The 20,409-nt window shown below is 37.9% G+C and overlaps 1 protein-coding gene across 2 annotated transcripts in view; it reads left to right on the top strand.

Annotated features, from left to right (window-relative positions):
- TOPAZ1 (testis and ovary specific PAZ domain containing 1) overlaps positions 1–20,409 on the top strand; it is a 132,523-nt gene that overhangs the window by 50,499 nt on the left and 61,615 nt on the right. For both annotated transcript variants that reach the window (XM_032308531.1, XM_032308602.1), the window contains exon 10: positions 1,847–1,910. In XM_032308531.1, coding sequence (XP_032164422.1) covers positions 1,847–1,910 — 64 coding nt within the window. The remainder of the gene's footprint in view (positions 1–1,846; positions 1,911–20,409) is intronic.

The following is a 20,409-nucleotide window of genomic DNA, read 5'->3' on the forward strand; positions in this document are numbered from 1 at the left end:
ATCCATCCAAGAGTTCCCACTCTGCTTTACCTGTCTGTTAGTGTCTTTTGCCCCCATAGAGGTCCAGCAGTGTATAATCCTACATCTCGGGCTGATTTCATGGGTGTTCAGAGTGTTCTGGTAGATATTTAGCTCACTTTAGGGGACTGGTTGAAACAGGGTCTCCTACTTCTCTGCCATCATGCCCCTCCTCTCTCAGTCATATGTTTTTTTTGTTGTTTGTTTTTAAAGCTTTCTTTTTTTTTTTTTTTTTAAGATTTTATTTATTTGACAGACAGAGATCACAAGTAGGCAGAGAGGCAGGCAGAAAGAGAGGAAGCAGCAGGCTCCCTGCTGAGCAGAGAGCCCAATGCAGGGCTCGATCCCAGGACCCTGGGATCATGACCTGAGCCAAAGGCAGAGGCTTTAACCCACTCAGATTTTCTTTGACTCCTAGTAGCGTAAATGAGCTTTGCCTGATTTTGTGCTTTATATAAATGAAGTCATTCTTTTCGCTCAATATTCATCTATGTTTTTTACTTAATTTTAAACATTTCTTTCTCATTGCTGTATAATATTGAATATTCTGTTGTGTGAGTATATCAAAATTTATTGATAAATATTACTTTTGATTCCTTTGGGTGGTTTCTAAATATGGTAATTACAATAGTGATGCTATCAGTGTTCTTCTGCATGTCTTTTGGTGAATATATATACACTTTCTGATGGGTTATACTTAAAACTGGAGTTGCTGGGTCATAGGATCTGCATATGTTCAAATTTAGTCTGCACTGCCAAACAGATTTCCGAAGCGGTCTGCCTATTTACACTCTCATCAGCAATGCCTGAGAGTTCTGGTTGCTTCATAGCCTTACCAGCTCTTGATATTTACCAGCCTTTTAATTTTAGCCATTCTGGTGGGTGGGGAGTGATGCCTTCCTTAATGATGACTGATGAAGCTAAGCAGCTTTCAAAATCATTGTTGGATATTTGGATACCCTCTTTTGGGAAATACCTAAATATTTTTACCTATATACTATGGGATTGTCTTTTTCTTATTTATCTTAAGAATTCTTTATATATTCTAAGTTCTTTGTTGGGTATGTGTATAGCAGGTAACTTTTACTAGTGTATAAGTTCCCCTTTTAATTTCTTAATTTTTATGTAATTCTTATGCAGTTAATTTCTTAATTTTTATGTAATCCAATCTTGTCCATTTTTTATATTAACTTTTTGTATTCTGTTGAAGAAATCTTTGCCAAGATCTTATGTTTTTTCTTTAAAAGATTTATTGTTTTATCTTTGTATTTAGAACACTAAGCCACTGGGTATTGATTTTTGTTTATGATGTGAAGAAAAAGGTAAAGATAAATATTTTTTTCCCGTGTGGATCCCTAAGTGACCCAACAACATTTACGAAAAAAAGACCACTCTTTCCCCCACTGTACTGCTGGGTCACCATGTCATATAAATCAGCTGATTATATATGATTGGGTCTATTTGTAGGCTCTCTGTTCAATTTATTGGTAAGTGTATTTATCCTTAGACCAATAAATGGTTATTTTTTTAAATGATCTAAATAAGGTTTTTAAAATTTTGAACAATCAAGGATTTCTTCCCTTCTCTAGTTGCTTGCTAATCTTGTTTATTTCCTTGATTATTTCTTTGTCAAAGCATCTCTAAAATAAGGCTTCTGTTGTGAATTCAATATGCATTTCAAATCTGTGAGTTAACCTAATTTCAACTTTTTATGCCATTGCTTTAAGTTCACTTAAAAAATATAGAATAAACAGAAAGATAGGATGGAAATTTGCGTCTTTTTAAATTAAATATAAAAAGGTAATGTTTTGTTTTTTATTACTTGTAGGTCTGTATGGATGTGTTTAAGAAATATATAAGTATCAACGAACTGTGTTTGCTACAACGTGCAGGTATGAGACAGTGGAATGATTACTATAAATTCATGAATGTGAGTGTTTCAGACAATGTGCTGTTGTGTCTTACAGTTTGAAAGGAAATTTAATACTTATAAGTATGAAAACTGAATGCCTTAGAATGGCTCTGATGGTCTTAGAAGGATTAAAAATAAGTGGGGCGGGCGCCTGGGTGGCTCAGTGGGTTAAGCCGCTGCCTTCGGCTCAGGTCATGATCTCAGGGTCCTGGGATCGAGTCCCGCATCAGGCTCTCTGCTCAGCAGGGAGCCTGTTTCCTCCTCTCTCTCTCTGCCTGCCTCTCTGTCTACTTGTGATCTCTCTCTGTCAAATAAATAAATAAAATCTTAAAAAAAAAAATAAGTGGGGCATTTTGGTTACTAAAAAATTAGAATCCACTTTACAGTATACACTTTACAGTTCTCTTACATACTAATATTTGCATAATGTAGAAATTTTATGTAAAGGTGTTAAGACAGAAAAAGTAATACTGTTAATTGGCTTAAAATCTTTCTGATGGGATGTTTCAGAAACTGGATCTTCCCTACTTCTTTATCCTTCAGTTTTAACACTTAACCCTTAAAGGCAAATGTACCATCCATACTGGGTTCTTGCAATTCCCTAAACAGGCCAGACTCTGTTATAATATCAGAGCCACTGTTTCTGCTATCTGGGATGCCTTTCTTCCATCCTCCTACCCCATAGCAAAGACTTATTTATCTCTCAAGTCTTAGTCATAGGAAGTAGCAGATTGTTGTTCACTACTTCTGATCACAGAGGTGCAAAGAGATGGGTAGCTAAAACTCCAAGCTAGCAGAAGGAAGGAAATGATAAAGATTAGAGCAGAGATAAATGGAATAGAGAGTGAAAAACAGTGAGAAAATGAAACTAAAAGCTGGTTCTTAAAAAAGGCCCAACAAGATGACAAACGTTTAGCTAAATAGACTAAGAAAAAAGGAATATTCACATTACTTAAATAAAAAATGAAAGTCAGACATTAACACAATTCTATAGAAATAACAACAATTATAAGAGAATACTATGAATACAATGGAATAATTGTACACAAAAGCAAATGAAATGGATGAATTCCTAAAAACATAAAACCTGCCAAGACTAAATGATGAATAGAAATTCTGAATAGAAGTGTAACTAGTAAGGAGATTAAATCAGTAATCCAAAGTCTCTGACAGAAGCCCTGCACCCAATGGCTTCATTTGTCAGTTCTGTCAAACATTTAAAAAAAGAATACCAGATATTCTCAATCTTTCCCAAAAAGTTGAAGAGGAAGGAACACTTGATTACTTATTCTATGAGGTTGAGTTAGTCACTGCTTTGATACCAAAGCCAGGCATAAACACTGCGAGAAAAGAAAACTACAGATCAGTATCCCTTAAGAACATTGATACAGAAATCCTCAACAAAATACTAACAAACCAAAGTCAGCAGCACATTGAGAGGACTATGAACAACAGGTGGTAAGGATGCAGAAAAAGGGGAACCCTCTTGAACGGTTGGTAGAAATCCAAACTGGTGCAGCCGCTCTGGAGAACATTCTGGATGTTCCTCAAAAAGTTAAAAATAGAACTACCCTATGACCTAGCCATTGTACTACTAGGTATTTATCCAAAAGATACAAAAATATAGATTTTAATGGGTTCATGCACCTTGATGTTTATAGCAGCATTACCAACAATAGCCAAACTCTGGAGAGAGCCCAAATGTCCATTGACTGATGAATGGATTAAAAAAAGATGTGGTAGGGGCGCCTGGGTGGCTCAGTGAGTTAAGCCGCTGCCTTCGGCTCAGGTCATGATCTCAGGGTCCTGGGATCGAGTCCCGCATCGGGCTCTCTGCTCAGCAGGGAGCCTGCTTCCCTCTCTCTCTCTCTCTACCTGCCTCTCCATCTACTTGTGATCTCTCTCTGTCAAATAAATAAATAAAATCTTTAAAAAAAAAAAAAGATGTGGTATATATATATATATATATACAATGGAATATTATTCAGCCATCAAAAAGAATGAAATCTTGCCATTTGCAGTGATGTGCATGGAGCTAGAGTGTATTATGCTAAGTGAAATAAGTCGGCCAGAGAAAGACAAATACCATATGATCTCATTCATATGTGGAATTTAAGAAAGAGAACAGGTGAACATATGGGAAGGGGGAAAAGAGAAAAAAAAGAGGGAAACAAGTGACTCTTAATGACAGAAAACAAACAGGGTTGATGGAGGGAGAAGGGTTGGGGAAGGACTGGATGGGTGATGTCTCTTAAAGAGGGTACTTGTTGTGATGAGCACTGGGTGTTGTATGTAAATGATGAGTCACTGAATTCTACTCCAGAAACCAATATTTGACTGTATGTTAACTAACAAAATTGAAATTTAAAAAGTTACATTTATTTATACTGTACTGTAGTCTGTTAAGTGTACAATAATAATAAAAAACAATGTATACCTTAGTTAAACTTAATTTTAAAAATTTTAGCCATCATCCAAGCCCTCAGCACGTCCCAATCACTGATCACACTGATTACAGATCAGTGAATGAAAAAGTTCAAAATATTTGAAGAATTACCAAATGTGACACAGAGACATGAAATGAGCAAATGCTGTTGGAAGAATGGTACCACTAAGCTTACTTGATGTAGGGTTCCTGCAAACCTTTAATTTGTAAAAAATGCAATATCTGCACTGTGCAATAAAATGAAGTGCAATAAAACAAGGTAGGCCTGTACTAACATAGGTCTTTAAAAAAATGAAGTGGCATAAAACAAGCTTCCAGAGAATAAGGGAAACCTGTATATGAAAAACCTACTTAGACATCATACTTCATGGTGAACGACTGAAAACTTTTAAGATCAGGAACAAAAGCAAGGATACCCATTTTCATCACTTCTGTTCAATAGAGAACTGGAAGTTTTAGCCAGAGTGATTAGGCAAGGCAATAAAATACATCCATTTTGGAAAAGAAAAAGTAAAATGATCTCTGTTTGCACATTATCAACAATAGCCAAAATACGAAAAGAACCCAAATATCCATTGACTGATGAATAGATAAAGAGGATGTGGGGTGTGTGTATATGTGTGTGTGTATGCACATACATATACATAACAGAATATTATGCAGCCATCAAAAGAATGAAATCTTGCCATTTGCAACAGTATGAATGGAGCTAGAGTGTCTATGCTAAGCAAAATAAGTCAGAGAAACACAAATACCATATGATTTCACTCATACGTGGAATTTAAGAAAACAGATGAAAATAGGGGAAGGGAAAAGAAAAAGAGGGTAACAAACCACAAAAGACTCTTACCAATAGAGAACATACTGAGGGTTGGTTAAAGACAGGTGGGAGATAGGCTAATGAGTGAAAGAAATAACAGAAACATTTCAGTTTACAGTAGCATAAAAAATAATAAAATATTTAGGAATTAACCATGGAACTGGAAATCATGTGTGATGAAATCTACAAAGCATTGCTGAAAAAAGAATAACCTGGAGGAATCGTATTTCCTGACTTGAAAACTACCTACAAAGCTACAGTAAAAGAAAACCACAGTACTGACATACAGACAGACATACAAACCAATAGAATAGAATAAAGAGCCCAAACAAAACCCTCTTATATGTGATCAAATGATTTTAGACAGTGGTACCAAGACCATCCAATGGGGAAAGGATAGTTCTTTCAACAGTGATGGTGAGAATACTGGATATCCATATGCTAAAGAACCTTTACCTAATACTATCCTTACCTAATACTATATACAAAAAATTAATTCAGGATGGATCAAAAAAGAGTTTAATGTAATTTAATATAAGACCTGAAACAATAAAAGCCTTGGAAGTCATAATAACAAAAGATTTACAACACTGGTTTGGTAGGAACTTCTCAGATGTGACAGTAAAAACACAGAACAAAAGACAAAGACAAATTGGACTTCATGAAAATTAAAAAATTTTCTCCATTAAGAGACAGTATCAAAAGAGTAAAACTTCAGCCCACAGAATGGAAGAAAATATATGGAAATCATATATCTAATCATGGATTAATATCCAAAATATATAGAGAACTCCTAAAACTCAACAGCAAGAAAACCAACCTGATTCAAAAATAGGCAAAATACTTGAGTAGACCTTTTTTTTTTTGCAAGATGTACAAATGGCCAACAAGCTCATAAAAAAGATGCTCAACATCACTAATAATTAGGGAAAGGCACATAAAACTACAGTGTGATACCAGCTAACACCATTAGGATGGTTACTATCAAAACAAAAAGGATACAGAGAAATTTGAACCTTTGGCACTGTTGGTGGAAATGTGAAATGTTACATACACTGTGGAAAACAGTATGGCAGTTCCTCAAAAAATTAAAAATAGAATTACTATATGATCCAGCAATTCTTCTAGGTATATACACAAAAGAATTGGCATCAGGGTCTTGAAAGATATGTGTAGACACATGTTCATAGCAGCATTATTTATAATAGCTGAAATCTGAAGATCCCAAATGTTCAGTGACATGAATGGATTAGGAAAATTTGGTATATACATACAGTATATTATTCAACGTAAAAAAAGAAAAAGTCTTATTTCACTCAGCGTAATCTCTTCCAGTCCTGTCCATGTTGCTACAAAAGTTGGGTATTCATCCTTTCTGATAGGGCATAATACTCCATAGTGTATATGGACCACATCTTCCTTATAAGTCAAGCAGAGAGAGTCAATTATCATATGGTTTCACTTATTTGTGGAGCATAACAAATAGCATGAAGGACATGGGGAGTTAGAGAGGAGAAGGGAGTTGGGGGAAATTGGAAGGGGAGATGAACCATGAGAGACTATGGACTCTGAAAAACAATCTGAGGGGTTTGAAGTGGCGGGGGTGGGAGGTTGGGGGAACCAGGTGGTGAGTATTAGAGAGGGCACGAATTGCATGGAGCACTGGGTGTGGTGCAAAAATAATGAATACTGTTATGCTGAAAATAAATTAAAAAAAATAAAACATAGAAAAATAATCATTAAAAAAAAAAAGAAAAAGTCTAACATATATTACAATATGGATGAACCTTGAGGTCATTATGTTAAGTGAAGTCAGTCAGTCACAAAAAGCCAAATACTGTATGATTCTACTTATGTGAAGTACTTAGAGTAGTCAAAATCACAGAGACAGAAAGTAGAATGGTGGTTAATGGGAGCTGGGAGGAAGGGGGAAGGGAGAATTATTGTTTAAAGGGTACAGAGTTTCAGTTTTATAAGGTGAAAGGAATTATGGAAATGGATGAACATTTTGAATATATTTAATACCATTGAATGTACACCTAAGATGGTAAATTTTTTATTATGTATATTATATTACAATGAAACTTGGGGGGGAAGCAATGTAGCTGTTCATGTCAAAAGCTATGAAAATAGTCAAACCTTTTTCTCCAAACAGTTTAACCAAAGGAGATCATTTTAAAGGAGAAGCTATATTAATATTTTAAATTTTAAGAGTATTTCCTGACAAAAGAAGGAGTGCTTCATGTCAATTACCATGGACTACTTAAACACTAACAAATTTTTTCAGACTATGTTTGCTTTCTTTAAACATATGCAGTTCCAGTTTAATAAGTTATAATAGCAGATACTGAATTTCTCATGTTACCTGCTAAGATGGCAACTATGTAGATACTACAAAGTGAATAGCAGGAAGAATTCATTTGTATGTGCCCAGGAAAAACAATTATAGTACATAAAGGAGCTTTAAAATAAAACTTAATGTTATTATTTTGTATTATTAAAGCTGTATAAGGTAATTATAACTTCTGTGGAGAGCCATGCAGCAGGAGCAAGGAGTCACGTACTAAGCAAGGCATGAGAGGCCAAGGCTGTAGCTAGTTTGCCTAAGGAATGCGAGCAGATGCAGGGAGTCACGTACTAAGCGAGGCCTGAAGAGTGGGAGGAGTGAGAGATTAACCCAAGGACTGTGAGTGCATTCGCGGGTGACGTTTGATAGATACCAGGAGTCAAGGGAAAGGTGCATGATCTGTAGAACAAAGAAAACCTATGGAGTCACATACGTGCTCACGAGCACGATGCGTGCACATAGATAGTCCTTCTGATTGGTAGTTTTGTTAGTCGTGGTATACTCTGATTGGATATAGTTCGCACTTGGTGGAGATATACTTGGGGGTCTTAGACTGGGGGGGGTCCCCGGCTGAAGATTGTGAATAAAGAAGTTTGCCACTCACCTCGCCTACGGGTCGTTCTTGCGGGTCGAGAGCGACAAACTTCAACATTAATTTTTCTTTTTTCTTAGATTTAAAAAAATTTTTTAAATTATATTATGTTAATCACCATATAGTACATCATTAGTTTTTCATGTAGTGTTCAAGATTCATTGTTTGTATATAAAACCCAGTGCTCCATGCAATAATATGCCCTCCTTAAAACCCACCACTTGGCTAACACATTCCCCCATGCACCTCCCCTCTAAAACCCTCAGTTCGTTTCCTGGAGCCCATAGTCTCTCATGGTTCATCTCTCACTCTGATTCACCCCCCACTTCCTTTTCCCCTTCCTTTTCCTAATGTTCTCCATGCTGTTCCTTATGTTCCACATATGGGTGAAACCATATGATAAATATCTTTCTCCATTTGACTTATTTCACTTATCATCATCTTCTCCGGTTCCATCCATGTTGATCCAAATTTTGGGTACTCATCCTTTCTGATGGTTGTGTAAAATTCCATTGTATATATGGACCACATCTTCTTTATCCATTCGTCTGTTGAAGGGAATCTTGGCTCCTTCCACAGATTGGCTGTTGTGAACATTGCTGCTATGAACATTGGCACAGGCATGTGCTCCTTCCTTTCACTACATCTGTATCTTTGAGGTAAATACCCAGTAGTATAATTGCTGGGCCATTGAGTAGCTCTATTTTTAACTGTTTGAGGAACATCCAGATGGTTTCCCAAAGTGACTATACCAATTTGCATTCTTACCAACAGTGTGAGAGGGTACCCTTTCTCCATAACCTCTCCAACATTTGCTTTTTCCTGTCTTGTCAGCATTTGCCATTCTAACTAGTATAAGGTGGTATCTCAATGTGGTTTTTTTTTTCCTTTTTTAAATTTTATTTATTTATTTATTTTTTATAAACATATATTTTTATCTCCAGGGGTACAGGTCCATGAATTGCCATATCCACACACCCCACAGCACTCACCAAAGCACACCCCCCCAATGTCTATAACCCCACCCCCCTTCTACCAATCCCCCGCCCCCCAGCAACCCTCAGTTTGTTTTGTGAGATTAAGAGTCACTTATGGTTTGTCTCCCTCCCAATCCCATCTTGTTTCTTTTATTCTTCTCCTACCCACTTAAGCCCCCATGTTGCATCACCAATTCCTCATATCAGGGAGATCATATGATAGTTGTCTTTCTCCGCTTATTTCACTAAGCATGATACGCTCTATTCCATCCACGTTGTTGCAAATGGCAAGATTTCATTTCTTTTGATGGCTGCATAATATTCCATTGTGTATATATACCACATCGTCTTTATCCATTCATCTGTTGATGGACATCTAGGTTCTTTCCATAGTTTGGCTATTGTGGACATTGCTGCTATAAACATTCGGGTGCACGTGCCCCTTCGGATCACTACGTTTGTATCTTTAGGGTAAATACCCAGTAGTGCAATTGCTGGGTAATAGGGTAGTTCTATTTTCAACATTTTGAGGAACCTCCATGCTGTTTTCCAGAGTGGTTGTACCAGCTTGCATTCTCACCAACAGTGTAGGAGGGTTCCCCTTTCTCCGCATCCTCGCCAGCATCTGTCATTTCCTGACTTGTTAATTTTAGCCATTCTGACTGGTGTGAGGTGATATCTCATTGTGGTTTTGATTTGTATTTCCCTGATGCTGAGTGATATGGAGCACTTTTTCATGTGTCTGTTGGCCATCTGGATGTCTTCTTTGCAGAAATGTCTGTTCATGTCCTCTGCCCATTTCTTGATTGGATTATTTGTTCTTTGGGTGTTGAGTTTGTTAGTTCTTTATAGATTTTGGACACTAGTCCTTTATCTGATATGTCATTTGCAAATATCTTCTCCCATTCTCTCAGTTGTCTTTTGATTTTGTTAACTGTTTCCTTTGCTGTGCGAAAGCTTTTCATCTTGATGAAATCCCAATAGTTCATTTTTGCCCTTGCTTCCCTTGCCTTTGGCGATGTCCTAGGAAGATGTTGCTGCGGTTGAGGTCGAAGAGGTTGCTGCCTGTGTTCTCCGCAAGGATTTTGATGGATTCCTTTCTCACATTGAGGTCCTTCATTCATTTTGAGTCTATTTTTGTGTGTGGTGTAAGGAAACGGTCCAATTTCATTTTTCTGCATGTGGCTGTCCAATTTTCCCAACATCATTTATTGAAGAGGCTGTCTTTTTTCCATTGGACATTCTTTCCTGCTTTGTCGAAGATTAGTTGACCATAGAGTTGAGGGTCTATTTCTGGGCTCTCTATTCTGTTCCATTGCTATGTGTCTGTTTTTGTGCCAGTACCATGCTGTCTTGATGATGACAGCTTTGTAATAGAGCTTGAAGTCCGGAATAGTGATGCCACCAACTTTGGCTTTCTTTTTCAATATCCCTCTGGCTATTTGAGGTCTTTTCTGGTTCCATATAAATTTTAGAATTATTTGTTCCATTTCTTTGAAAAAGATGGATGGTACTTTGATAGGAATTGCATTAAATGTGTAGATTGCTTTAGGTAGCATAGACATTTTCACAATATTTATTCTTCCAATCCAGGAGCATGGAACATTTTTCCATTTCTTTGTGTCTTCCTCAGTTTCTTTCATGAGTACTTTATAGTTTTCTGTTGCCTCTTTGGTTAGGTTTATTCCTAGGTATCTTATGGTTTGGGGTGCAATTGTAAATGGGATTGACTCCTTAATTTTTCTTTCTTCCGTCTTGTTGTTGGTGTAGAGAAATGCAACTGATTTCTGTGCATCGATTTTATATCCTGACACTTTACTGAATTCCTGTACAAGTTCGAGCAGTTTTGGAGTGGAGTCTTTTGGGTTTTCCACATATAGTATCATATCATCTGCGAAGAGTGATAATTTGACTTCTTCTTTGCCGATTTGGATGCCTTTAATTTCCTTTTGTTGTCTGATTGCTGAGGCTAGGACTTCTAGTACTATGTTGAATAGCAGTGGTGATAATGGACATCCCTGCCGTGTTCCTGACCTTAGCGGAAAAGCTTTCAGTTTTTCTCCATTGAGAATGATATTTGCGGTGGGTTTTTCATAGATGGCTTTGATGATATTGAAGTATGTGCCCTCTATCCCTACACTTTGAAGAGTTTTGATCAGGAAGGGATGCTGTACTTTGTCAAATGCTTTTTCAGCATCTATTGAGAGTATCATATGGTTCTTGTTCTTTCTTTTATTGATGTGTTGTATCACATTGACTGATTTGCGGATGTTGAACCAACCTTGCAGCCCTGGAATAAACCCCACTTGGTCGTGGTGAATAATCCTTTTAATGTACTGTTGAATCCTATTGGCTAGTATTTTGGTGAGAATTTTCGCATCTGTGTTCATCAAGGATATTGGTCTATAGCTCTCTTTTTTGATGGGATCCTTGTCTGGTTTTGGGATCAAGGTGATGCTGGCCTCATAAAATGAGTTTGGAAGTTTTCCTTCCATTTCTATTGTTTGCAACAGTTTCAGGAGAATATGAATTAGTTCTTCTTTAAATGTTTGGTAGAATTCCCCCGGGAAGCCATCTGGCCATGGGCTTTTGTTTGTTTGGAGATTTTTAATGACTGTTTCAATCTCCTTACTGGTTATGGGTCTGTTCAGGCTTTCTGTTTCTTCCTGGTTCAGTTGTGGTAGTTTATATGTTTCTAGGAATGCATCCATTTCTTCCAGATTGTCAAATTTGTTGGTGTAGAGTTGCTCATAGTATGTTCTTATAATAGTTTGTATTTCTTTGGTGTTAGTTGTGATCTCTCCTCTTTCATTCATGATTTTATTTATTTGGGTCCTTTCTCTTTTCTTTTTGATAAGTCGGGCCAGGGGTTTATCAATTTTATTAATTCTTTCAAAGAACCAGCTCCTAGTTTCGTTGATTTGCTCTGTTTTTTTTTTGGTTTCTATTTCATTGATATCTGCTCTGATCTTTATTATTTCTCTTCTGCTGGGCTTAGGGTTTCTTTCTTGTTCTTTCTCCAGGTCCTTTAGGTGTAGAGTTAGGTTGTGTACCTGAGACTTTTCTTGTTTCTTGAGAAAGGCTTGTACCGCTATATATTCTCCTCTCAGGACTGCCTTTGTTATGTCCCATAGATTTTGAACCGTTGTATTTTCATTATCATTTGTTTCCATGATTTTTTTCAATTCTTCTTTAATTTCCTGGTTGACCCATTCATTCTTTAGAAGGATGCTGTTTAGTCTCCATGTATTCGGGTTCTTTCCAAACTTCCTCTTGTGGTTGAGTTCTAGCTTCAGAGCATTGTGGTCTGAAAATATGCAGGGAATGATCCCAATCTTTTGATACCAGCTGAGTCCTGATTTAGGACCAAGGATGTAATCTATTCTGGAGAATGTTCCATGTGCACTAGTGAAGAATGTGTATTCTGTTGCTTTGGGATGAAATGTTCTGAATATATCTGTGATGTCCATCTTGTCCAGTGTCATTTATGGCCTTTATTTCCTTGTTGATCTTTTGCTTGGATGATCTGTCCATTTCAGTGAGGGGAGTGTTAAAGTCCCCTACTATTATTGTATTATTGTTGATGTGTTTCTTTGATTTTGTTATTAATTGGCTTATATATTTGGCTGCTCCCACGTTGGGAGCATAGATATTTAAAATTGTTAGATCTTGTTGGACAGACCCTTTGAGTATGATATAGTGTCCTTCATCATCTCTTATTATATTCTTTGGCTTAAAATCTAATTGATCTGATATAAGGATTGCCACTCCTGCTTTCTTCTGATGTCCATTAGCATGGTAAATTCTTTTCCACCCCCTCACTTTAAATCTGGAGGTGTCTTCGGGCTTAAAATGAGTTTCTTGGAGGCAACATATAGATGGGTTTTGTTTTTTTATCCATTCTGATACCCTGTGTCTTTTGATTGGGGCATTTAGCCCATTAACATTCAGGGTAATTATTGAGAGATATGAATTTAGTGCCATTGTATTGCCTGTAAGGTGACTGTTACTGTATATGGTCTCTGTTCCTTTCTGATCTACCACTTGTAGGCTCTCTCTTTGCTTAGAGGACCCCTTTCAATATTTCCTGTAGAGATGGTTTGGTGTTTGCAAATTCTTTCAGTTTTTGTTTGTCCTGGAAGCTTTTAATCTCTCCTTCTATTTTCAGTGATAGCCTAGCTGGATATAGTATTCTTGGCTGCATGTTTTTCTCGTTTAGTGCTCTGAAAATATCATGCCAGCTCTTTCTGGCTTGCCAGGTCTCTGTGGATAAGTCAGCTGCCAATCTAATATTTTTACCATTGTATGTTACAGACCTCTTTTCCTGGGCTGCTTTCAGGATTTTCTCTTTGTCACTAAAACTTGTAAATTTTACTATTAGGTGACGGGGTGTGGGCTTATTCTTATTGATTTTGAGGGGCGTTCTCTGAACCTCCTGAATTTTGATGCTCGTTCCCTTTGCCATATTGGGGAAATTCTCCCCAATAATTCTCTCCAGTATACCTTCTGCTCCCCTCTCTCTTTCTTCTTCTTCTGGAATCCCAATTATTCTAATGTTGTTTCGTCTTATGGTGTCACTTATCTCTCGAATTCTCCCCTCGTGGTCCAGTAGCTGTTTGTCCCTCTTTTGCTCAGCTTCTTCATTCTCTGTCATTTGGTCTTCTATATCGCTAATTCTTTCTTCTGCCTCATTTATCCTAGCAGTGAGAGACTCCATTTTTGATTACACCTCATTAATAGCTTTTTTGATTTCAACTTGGTTAGATTTTAGTTCTTTTATTTCTCCAGAAAGGGCTTTTATATCTCCCGAGAGGGTTTCTCTAATATCTTCCATGCCTTTTTCGAGCCCGGCTAGAACCTTGAGAATTGTCATTCTGAACTCTAGATCTGACATATTACCAACGTCTGTATTGATTAGGTCCCTAGCCTTCGGTACTGCCTCTTGTTCTTTTTTTTGTGGTGATTTTTTCCGCCTTGTCATTTTGTCCAGATAAGAGTATATGAAGGAGCAAGTAAAATACTAAAAGGGTGGCAAGAACCCCAGGAAAATATGCTTTAACCAAATCAGAAGAGATCCCAAATCGTGTGGGGAGAGAAAGGGGATTAAAAGAGGTTCAAAAAGAAAGAAAGGAAAAAAAAAAAAAGAAAAAAGAAAAGAATTAAAAAAAAGAAAATGAACAAAGAAAAGTATAAAAAAGAAAAAATATATATATTAGATAAACCAGTTTAAAAATGTTAAAAAAGAAAAGGGTAAAAGTTAAAAAAAAAATTTAACAGAAGAAGAGAAAAAAATGAAAAAGAAAAAAATTAAATTAACTGCAAGACTAAAAAAATCATAGGGAGAAAGCCATGAGTTCTGTGCTTTGCTTTCTCCTCCTCTGGAATTCTGCTGCTCTCCTTGGTATTGAAACCATACTCCTTGGTAGGTGAACTTGGCCTTGGCTGGATTTCTTGCTCATCTCTGGGGGAGGGGCCTGGTGTAGTGATTCTGAAGTGTCTTTGCCCCAGGCGGAATTGCACTGCCCTTACCAGGGGCTAAGTAATCTGCTCGGGTTTGCTTTCAGGAGCTTTTGTTCCTTGAGCGCTGTCCGTAGAGTTCCAGAGGACGGGAATACAAATGGCAGCCTCCTTGTCTCCGGCCTGGAGGAGCCGAGAGCCCCGCTCCAGTGCGCCCTCAGAGAACAGCGCCCAGTAACTCCTGTCTGCCTGACCTCCGGCCGCGCTCTGAGCTCACCGAGCCTGCGGCTGGTTCAAGGTAACCCCGAGCTGTGAGCTTACTGTCGGCTCTGTCTCTGTAGCCGTGTTTCCCGTTCTACTTTCCGCATGCTCTGTGACACTCAGACACCCCTGATCCTTCTGTGACCCTGTGGGACCTGAGGCCATGCTGCCCCCTCGTGGGCTTCACCCCGGTTTAGCCTTTGGAGCGATGTCCCTCAGCGGAACAGTCTTCTAAAAGTCCTGATTTTGTGCTCCATTGCTCCGCTTGCCGGGAGCCGGCCCCTCCCCCCAGTGTCTATCTTCCTGTCGCTTTGGATTCACTTCTCCGCCAGTCCTACCTTTCAGAAAGTGGTTGTTTTTCTGTTTCTAGAATTGCTGTTCTTCTTTTCGATCTGCCAATGGATTTGCAGGAGTTTGCAATCTTTAGATAAGCTATCTAGCTGATCTCCTGCTAGCTGAAGTAGTCTCAGCCTGCTGCTTCTCCGCCATCTTGACTCCTCCCTCAATGTTGTTTTGATTTGAATTTCCCTGATGGCTAATGATGTTGAACATTTTTTCATGTGTCTATTAACCATTTGTATGTCTTCTTTGGAGAAGTGTCTATTCACATCTTCTGCCCATTTCTTAACTGGATTGTGTTTTGGGTGTTAAGTCTGAGATGTGCTCTATAGCTCTTGGATAACCGGCCTTTATCTGTAGTGTCATTTGCAAATAACTTCTCCCATTCCGTGGGTTGCCTTTTTGTTTTGTTGACTGTTTCCTTTGCTGTGCAGAAGCTCTTGATCTTGATGAAGTCCCAGAAGCTGATCTTCGCTTTTGTTTCCTTTGCCTTTGGAGACATATCTTGAAAAATGTTCCTGTGGCTGATGTTGAAGAGGTTACTGGCTATATTCTCCTCTAGGATTTTAATGGATTGCTGTCTCACATTGAGGTTTTTCATCCATTTTGAGTTTATCTTTGTATATGGTATAAGAGAATGGTCCAGTTTCATTCTTCTATACATAGCTGTCTAATTATCCCAGCACCATTATTTAAAAAAGCGCGTTATTTCTCCACTGGATATTCTTTCTTACCTTGTCAAAGATTGGTTGTCCATAGAGTTGAGTGTCCATATCTGGGCTCTTTATTCTGTTCCATTGGTCTATATATCTGTTTTTGTGCATGTACCATGCTGTCTTGGTGATCACAGCTTTGTAATACAGCTTGAAATCAGGCAACATGATGCCCCCAACTTTGGTTTTCTTTTTCAGCATTTCCTTGATGATTTGGGGTCTTTTCTGGTTCCATACAAATTTCAGGATTGTTTGTTCCAGTACTTTGAAAATTGCTGATAGTATTTTGATTGGGATGGCATTGGAAATATAGATTGCTCTGGACAGCATAGACATTTTCCCAGTGTTTATTCTCTGATCCATGAGGTTGAAATATTTTTCTATCTTTTTGTGTCTTCAATTTGTTTCTTAAGTGTTCTATAGTTTCTAGAATATAGATCCTTTACCTCTTTGGTTAGGTTTATTCCTGGGTTATCTATGGTTTTTGGTGCTATTGTAAGTGGAGTCAATTCCTTAATTTCTCTTACCTTAGTCATATTTTTAGTGTATAGAAATGCCACTGATTTCTTTTTTTTTTTTTAAAGATTTTATTTATTTATTTGACAAGCAGATATTACAAGTAGAGAGGCAGGCAGAGAGAGAGAGAGGTGGAAGCAGGCTACCTGCTGAGCAGATAGCCCAATGCAGGGCTCGATCCCAGGACCCTGGGATCAGGACCTGAACGAAGGCAGGTGCTTTAACCCAGTGAACCACCCAGGTGCCCCAGTGCCCCTGATTTCTGTGCATTGATTGCTGAATTGCTGTATGAGTTCTAATAATTTGGGGCTGGAGTCTTTTGGGTTTTCCACATAAAACATCATGTCATCTGCAACGAGAGAGAGTTTGACTTCTTCTTTGGCAATTCAGATACCTTTTCTTTCTTTTTGTTGTCTGATTGCTGTTGCTAGGACTTCTAGTACTATGTTGGACAATGGTGGTGAGAGTAGGCATCCTTGTCATGGTCCTGATCTCAGTGGGAAGGCTCTCAGCTTTTCCTCATTGTGAATGATATTTGCTGTGGCTTTTTCATAGATTTTATTAGGTTGAAGGAATGTTCCCTCTATCCCTATACTCTAAAGAGTTTTAATCAGGAAAGGATTCTGTATTTTCTCAAATGCTTTTTCTGCATGAATTGAGAGGACCATATGGTTCTTGTCTTTTCTCTTATTAATGTGTTCTCTCAAACTGATTGATTTGCGAATGTTGATCAACCCTTGCATCCCAGGGATAAATCCCACCTGGTCATGGTGGATAATCCTTTTATTAATCTGTTGGATCTTAATAACTAGCATCTTGTTGAGAATCTTAGCATCCATATTCATCGGAGATATTGGTCCGAAATTCTCCTTTTTATGGGGTCTTTGCTTGGTTTGGGGATCAAGGTAATGCTGACCTCATAGAAAGAGTCTGAAAGTTTTCCTTCTGTTTCTGTTTTTTTGAAACCGCTTCAGGAGAATAGGTATTTCTTTGAATGTTTGGTAGAATTCCCCAGGGAATCCATTAGGTCTTGGACTCTTGTTTCTTGGGAGGTTTTTGATCACTGCTTCAATCTCGTTACTAGTTATTGGTCTATTCAGGTTGTCAATTTCTTCCTGTTCCAGCCTTGGAAGTTTATAGGTTTCCAGGAATAAATCCATTTCTTTTAAGTTGCTTATCTTATTGGCATATAGCTGTTGATAATAATTGCTGATGATTGTTTCTATTTCCTTGGTGTTAGTCATGATCTCTCCCCTTTCATTCATAATTTTATTAATTTGGATCCTTTCTCTTTTCTTTTGAATAAGTCTGGTCAGTGGTTTATTGATCTTATTAATTCTTTCAAAGAATCAGCTTCTGGTTTCATTGATGTGTTCTACTGTATCTCATATTTCTAATTCATTGATCTCTGCTCTAATCTTGATTATTTCCCTGCTTGTGCATGGGGTTGGCTTAACTTGTTGATTCTTCAGTTCTTTAAGGTGTAAAGAGAGTTTATGTATTCGGGATTTTTCTTTTTTTTTTTTTGAGTGAGGCTTGGATGGCTACGTATTTCCCCCTTAGGACCACCTTTGCAGTATCCCATAGGATTTTGGACCGATGTGTCTTTATTCTCATATGTTTCCATGAATTGTTTAAGTGCTTCTTTGAGTTCCTGGTTGATCCAAACATTCTTGAGCAGGATGCTCTTTAGCTTCCAAGTGTTTGAATTCCTTCCAAACTTTTTCTTGTGATTAAGTTCCAGTTTCAAAACAATGTGGTCTGAGAATATGCAGGGAATAATCTCAGTCTCTCAAATCAGTTGAGCCCTGATTTGTGACTCAGTATGTGGTCTCTTCTGGAGAAAGATCCATGTGCCCTTGAGAAAAGTTAATTTTCTGTTATTTTAGAGTAGAATGTTCTATTTATACCTGTGAGGGCCATCCGGTCCAATGTGTCATTCAAATCTCTTGTTTCTTTGTTGATTTTCTGCTTAGATGATCTGTCTGTTGCTGAGAGTAGTGTGTTAAGATCCCCTATAATTAATGTATTCTTATCAATATGTCTCTTTATTTTGATTAACAGTTGGCTTCTGTAGTTGGTTGTTCCCATGCTAGGGGCATAAATATTTGTAATTGTTAGAACTTCTTGTTGGATAGATCCTTTAAGCATGATGTAGTTTCCTTCTGTATCTCTTGACTAAAATCTTTAGCTTAAAATCTAATTTGTCTCTTATAAGAATTGCTACCCCACTTTCTTTTGAGTCCCATTGGCATGAAAGATGGTTCTCCAGCCCTTCACTTTCAGTCTGGATGTATCTTTAGTTTCAAAATTAATCTCTTGTAGACAGCATGTGGATGTGTCCCGTCTTTTTAGCCAGTCTGCTACCCTGTGCCATTTTAGGGGAACATGTAGGCCTTTCACATTGAGAGTGATTATTGAAAGATACCTTTTATTGTCATCATGTTGCCTGTGAAGTCCTTGTTCCTATAGAATGTCTGTAAATTTCTGTTCTGTATCACTCTTGGGTTCTTTCTTCTTTTATAGACCCCCCCCCCTCTTTGTAGTGCTGGCTTGGTGGTCACAAAATCTTTTAATCTTTGCTGGTCTTGGAAGTTCTTTATCTCTCCATCCATTCTGAATGTAAGCCTTGTCAGGTAAAGTATTCTTGGCTGCATGTTCTTCTCATTCAGTGCCCTGAACATGTCTTGTCAGCCCTTCCTGGCATGCCAGGTTTCTGTGGACATGTCTGATGTTATTCTGATGTACCTCCCTCTACGTAAGGAATCTCTTCCCCCTAGCTGCCCTTAAGACATTTTGTCTGAATTTAGGAGTTGAGAATTTCATATTCTGCATCTGGACGTCTTTCTACCCTCACTGATCTTGGGAGGTGTCCTCTCTGCCTCTAGGACATGACCACTTGTTCCATTCTGAGATTAGGGCAGTTCTCATCTAGTATTTGTTCAACTTTATCTTCTGGTCTTCTCTCTCTTTCCACCCCCTCAGGGATCCCAATAATTCTGACATTAGAACCTTTCATGGCATCATTTATTTCTCTAATTTTGTTTTGATGGCTTCTAAGCTGTTTGTTCCAGGCCTACTCCTGATCCTTCTCTCTGTCAGTTTGTCTTTTAGATCACTGATTTGATCTTCTGTCTCATTTACCCTAGCTGTTAGAGTATTTGGATTAGATTGGATCTCATTGATAGCATTTTTAAGTTCTGTCAGATCAGTGCTCACTTCTGCCCTTAGAGATTCTAGGTTGCCACTAATGGTCTTCTCCAACCTAGCCATTGTCTGGATAACTGTTACCCTGCATTCTATTTCTGACATATTGTTTATGTCCATATCCAATAGTTCTGTGACAGAGGTCACAGTCTGAATTTTTCCTCTGTTGCATGTTCCTTCTCCTAGTCATTCTGATGAGAGGCGGTTGAGGGGCTATGTAGCTGAAAATATCAACCACGATCCCAGCAAGGTGCACCCTGGAAAGTTTTGGTGTAATTGGAGTCACCACCAAAAAGAAAGAAAAAAGAGAGAGAGAGAGAGGGAAAAAAAAACCAGCTTAAATGAGCCCCAAGAGTAAGATTTATAAAGTACAAAAACAAAAATGAACAGAGAAAAAGACCAACAAAAGAAAAAGAAAAAAGAAAAAGAAAAACCCAGCCAAAATGAACCACAAGAATAAGATTCATGAAGTACAAAAGGAAAAACACACAGAAACACTGACAAAAGAATAAGACAGGAATGTGGTTATAATCCCTCAGTGTGGGTGATGAAGGGTATTTCGGTTCTTCCTGGGTGTATCTTGATATCTTTTTAAAGGACTTAACTTTCCAGAGATACAGGGAAATTAAAACTGGAGTATATATATAGGGGTAGTATTGAACAGGAAAAAAGGACTAACTTGAAGCTTATATCTATGTATATATATATTTAAAAAGTATATGTTTCGAAAAAGTTCAAGTTAAAAAGTTACTAAGAGGAGCGCCTGGGTGGCTCAGTGGGTTAAGCCTCTGCCTTCGGCTCAGG

Source organism: Mustela erminea, chromosome 1, assembly GCF_009829155.1.
Source record: "Mustela erminea isolate mMusErm1 chromosome 1, mMusErm1.Pri, whole genome shotgun sequence".
NCBI lineage: Eukaryota > Metazoa > Chordata > Mammalia > Carnivora > Mustelidae > Mustela > Mustela erminea.